The sequence below is a fragment of the Tupaia chinensis genome, unplaced genomic scaffold, assembly GCF_000334495.1.
Source record: "Tupaia chinensis unplaced genomic scaffold, TupChi_1.0 Scaffold000211_1, whole genome shotgun sequence".
Classification (NCBI taxonomy): domain Eukaryota; kingdom Metazoa; phylum Chordata; class Mammalia; order Scandentia; family Tupaiidae; genus Tupaia; species Tupaia belangeri.
The window spans coordinates 591635-595995 of record NW_006159686.1 but is presented as its reverse complement, the minus strand read 5'-3'; the positions used below and the strand labels follow the sequence as shown (position 1 = coordinate 595995).

Genomic DNA, 4361 nt, shown 5'->3' with positions numbered 1-4361 from the left:
GCCCAGCCGTCGTTCCCCCCCCCGCCCGCCAGTCGTGTACTGCCAGCCTCGCTCGGGGATTCTGATTGGTACTTGGTCACAGGCTCCTCTCTTACCTCCACCCCTGGGCCCGCACCTGGCCAGCGGCCCCCACGCCTTGGCCTGCCACAACCGGGAGTGCCAGGTGACTACCCGCCTCGCCCCGCCGGGAGCCCGCGGCCGACGTGCCTCTGTCTCTGTCTCTTTTCTCTCCTAGATCGCGAGCTGCTCAGGCAGGAGCTGAACACGCGGTTTCTGGTGCAGAGCGCCGAGCGGCCTGGCGCCTCCCTGGGCCCGGGGGCCCTGCTGCAGGCGGAGTTCCACCAGCACACACACCAGCACACACACCAGCACCGACACACACTCGCCCCCTTCCCCGCAGGGCTGCCCCCGACGCTGCTCACGCCCGCTGCCGCACCCCCACCGGTGCGTAGGCCTGCGTGCTGCCGGGGGGCGGGCACACGCAGACACACTCACGCAGGCTGGCCGTGAGGAGGCGTGGGCTCCACCGCCCCGTGCCTGTGCTGGGCTGGGCCGTTTCCTGGGTGCCCGCTGCTCACACTGGGAGGTCCCATCCAGGCTGCTGTCTGGGCTTAGAGAGGGGCCTCACGTCCATAGACATGGCCTGCCCTCAGGGCCAGGCACACTGGCCTGGACCCAGCGTGTCTGCTCACAGCAGGACAGAGGCCACGGGGACTGGGCCACTCCTCCTGTGTCCTGGGAGCTGCTGCCATGTGAGGCCAGGCTCCCTTAGCTCCCGCCCACCTCGTCAGCAGCCAGGACGCGTCCTATAGCTTGGCCAGTGGCCAGGGCTTCACGTACCTGCTAGCCACTGCTGAGCCACCTTGGGGGCCCCATCCACGCATGGGCCTGTCCACCTCTCATGGGGGCCGTTGGGGTGGGGAGGAGTCACCCAGGTCTGCAGACATCGGCCCTGGGATGGCACGCTCAGGAGCCTGGGGCTGGCTGGACACAGGTGCCAGCCTAGGGCCACCAGCCTGGCTCGGCCTGGGTGGGCACTGGCTCAGTGGAGGGCATCGGCCATGTGGGGCCTCACTCTGCCCTCTGCCCTCTTCCCTCCTAGTTTGACAAGTATGCGCCCAAGCTGGACAGCCCTTACTTCCAACATTCCAACGTGAGTGCGTCCCCGGATGCGGCCTTCATCTGGGAGCTGCGCGGCCGCGGGCTGCCCTGTGCGCGCAGCCCAGAACCTGCTCCTTCTCTTGCAGTTCTTCCCGGCCTTTCCTCCAGCCATCCCGGGACTCCCCTCTCTGCTCCCTCACCCCGGCCCCTTTGGGTCCCTGCAGGGTGCTTTCCAGCCCAAGGTACTGCTGTTCGGGCAGGTGGGTGGCACAGCAGTGGGGCGTGTGGGGCGCGGCACGGGCTGTTGGAGTGGGGCCCTGGGCCCTGGTGGGAGCGACTGCTAGAGGGCCTTTGGGGGCTCCAGACCAGAGGCGTCCCAGGAAGGTGGCGGCAGAGGAGCATGGGAGGTGCTGCACCCCACGGTGCACCTCAGCCTTTGGCCAGGGACTCTGAATGCATCAGTCCTGGCCGTCTACACTGCAGGAGCCTGTGAGCAGACACTGCGGCCTCCGGGCATCAGGCTCCAAGCCGTCCATTCCCCGCCGACCCCGACTGCAGGGTCTGGGCCACCTCTGAGCCCTGCTATGAGAAGGGACGCATGCCTGTGTGTGCAGAGCAGGTGTCCCCAGACCCGAGCCCTGAGCCAAGTCAGGGACGGAGCACGGCTGTCCCTGCAGCACTGAGGCTGCTCTGGGCCAGTCTGAGGCTCAGAGGGACAAGCCTGCGAAGCGTGGCCCCGTGGCACGTCACCGGTGGCCGGTGCCTGCTGCTTGGCCCTAGAGGGAGCAGGAGGGACCAGCAGCCAGTCCCCCCCCTCCCTGGAGCAGAGGCCCCCCCAGTTCTCACCCACGGGCCCAGACTGGCTCCTCCACTCCCTTCCCGAGTGGGGCCGTCTTAGCCGCCCTCCCAGCCACCGCCCAGGGCCCCTCTCCTGCCCTCTCAGAAAACCTTGGGCTGAGGGCCTCATGGTCCCGTGAGGGAGGCTGGGCCACCCCTGGGGATGGCGCGCAGGGTCTGTGGGCAGGACCAGAACCGGGAAGACCTGGAGGTCTGCCCTGGTCTGGACGTCACTCAGACCTCTCTGTCTCTCCTCCTCACTCTACAGACTTCAAACCCAGTCGAGGTAGCTGGCCGGTCCAGTACTGTCCACTCTCTCCTGCAGAAAGCTCCCGGGGTAGGTGTCCCCAGCCCTGAGGCTACAGCAGCAGGACGCTCTGTCCACCTCAGACTGAGCAGCCCCCACGGGGGCTGGACGTGACACTTCCCCTCCATCACCCGCAGGTGTCTGACCCGTACCGGACGGCCGTCAGGGTGAGCGCACACGTGCGTGTCCTTGGGAAGGAGGCCTGGATGGCCTCAGGGGTGTGGGACCAGGAGGGTGGGAGGGGGCGCGCTGCCCCTGAGCCTGCCCCGTCCTGCCGCAGAAGCCGGGGAAGTGGAGCGCCGTGCACGTCCAGATCGCCTGGTACATCTACCGCCACCAGCAGAAGGTCCAGGTGAGGCTGCCAGGGCCGGGGCCACAGGGAGGCCACAGGGAGGGGTACGTGTGCAACTCTGCTTCTGGCCTGGGTGAAGACTCACTCCAGGCGCATGTGTGTGTGTGCATGCCCAAAATCCCGAGAGAGAATGGAGGAGAAGGGATTGTGGTGTGGCCATCTGCCTGGGCGATTGGGGCGGGGGGGCCGGTGAGGCCAACACTGCTGCAGATTAACTCGTGTGGGCTCACACATGCACATGGCTCTGGTCCTCAGGCCTGCCCTGGGAGCCACCCTCTGGGTGGGGACAGTCAGGGCAGGGTGTCCAAGCTCACGAGGAGCCCCTCAGAACAGTGCTGAGCACGCACCGTATGCCTGGATCTTCAGCCATGAGCTGGTGTGAGGAGGAGGGAGGCAGCCCCGAAGAGGCAGGAGAGGGTCCTCCCAGGACGCCCCGGCCCGTGGGTCCCTACCCCTGCTGTCCCGGTGGCTGAACAGTGACACAGCCACCTGTGCACAGCTGTTAAAGATAACCAGCTCCTGAGCGCCTTTGGGTGCAGCCGACAAAAAAGGGGCGTGTAATGGGTCCTGTGTTCACGTGCAGAAGCTCAGACGAGACCCTGGCCGCACTACGAGGGGTCAGGGACACTCCAGGGTGGGAGTCCTCGGTCCTGCAGGGCTGTCGCCACTGGAGCGTGGTTTCCCATGAGAGCCGGTGGTGGCCAGCGAGCTCCAGCCACACCCGAACACATTGGAAACTTGGGGCTTGTGACCAATAAAGGCAGACCTGAGCTGGCTCGGGGTGCACCCACGCTGTCAGCCGTCCTCGGTGCCAGAGCCCTGAGGTCACTGTGGCCAGTTGGGGGGCTCTGCCGGCTGTCATGACTGACAGGATCTCTCAGCCTCGGTGACTCACGGAGGTCTCACTCGGGGCGCTAGTGGCCAGAAGGTCCAGCTTGTCACCAGAGGGGCAGAGCCTTGGCTGGAGCTGGGCACATCTGCACCACGTGGCCTCCGTTCCCTCTGCTCACCAGCCAGGGGACTCCGTCACCACCTGCCCTAGACACCTGGTGGCCACCTCTCCCCACTTCATCCGGCCCCAGATTCCACCCTCAGGCTCCCCACGATGGTGACTCACACATGACTCGGGGAGATGCACCCCAACTTCTGAGCACTGGCCGGTGGCAGCTCAGTGAGGGGGCTGACTGGACACTCGGCCACCCCATGTTAGGGCCGCGAGGGCACAGCACCCCCGACTTGGCACGCTCAGCCCATGCTCGGTGCCCAGGCAAGGGCCTGGCCTGCTCGCGGGCCCTGAGTGCAGCCGCCCCCCACGTGGTGTGGCAGGCAGGTGGGACAGGTGTCGCAGTCGTCCTCGACTCTAATAAGCCTGTTTGGAAACAGACCAAACCCTATCGCTGAGAACTCAAGCTTATTTGGAACAATTTAGGTATGCATATTTTTTTTCTTTCTTTCTTTTTGAGAGGTTTTTGCTATAGGGTGCGTGAGCTCGCCAGAAAGAGAGAGATAGAGGGACCAGCAGTTAGCATAATGGCTATATCGCCGGACTCCCATGTAGTCGACCACGGTTCATGTCCCGGACCCGGTGGCTTAAAACTCACGCTGGGCACATGTGCTTGCGTGCCCAAGATCCAGGGAGGAGAATGGAGGAGAAGGGACTGTGGCGTGGCCATCCCCCCTGGGGGATGATTTCTCATTTTCTGTCTCTCTGTCTCTGTCTGGCGAGCACACACGCCCTATAACAAAAACCTCTCCAAAAAAAAA

The 4361-nt window shown here is 65.1% G+C and overlaps 1 protein-coding gene across 1 annotated transcript in view; it reads left to right on the top strand.

Moving 5' to 3' along the window:
* Nucleotides 1–4361, top strand: part of FBRSL1 (fibrosin like 1) — a gene marked incomplete at both ends in the record, with an annotated part of 66172 nt that overhangs the window by 48537 nt on the left and 13274 nt on the right. The window contains 7 exons of the mRNA XM_027771372.1: nucleotides 7–68; nucleotides 236–444; nucleotides 1103–1153; nucleotides 1248–1361; nucleotides 2207–2275; nucleotides 2383–2412; nucleotides 2526–2597. Coding sequence (XP_027627173.1) covers nucleotides 7–68; nucleotides 236–444; nucleotides 1103–1153; nucleotides 1248–1361; nucleotides 2207–2275; nucleotides 2383–2412; nucleotides 2526–2597 — 607 coding nt within the window. The remainder of the gene's footprint in view (nucleotides 1–6; nucleotides 69–235; nucleotides 445–1102; nucleotides 1154–1247; nucleotides 1362–2206; nucleotides 2276–2382; nucleotides 2413–2525; nucleotides 2598–4361) is intronic.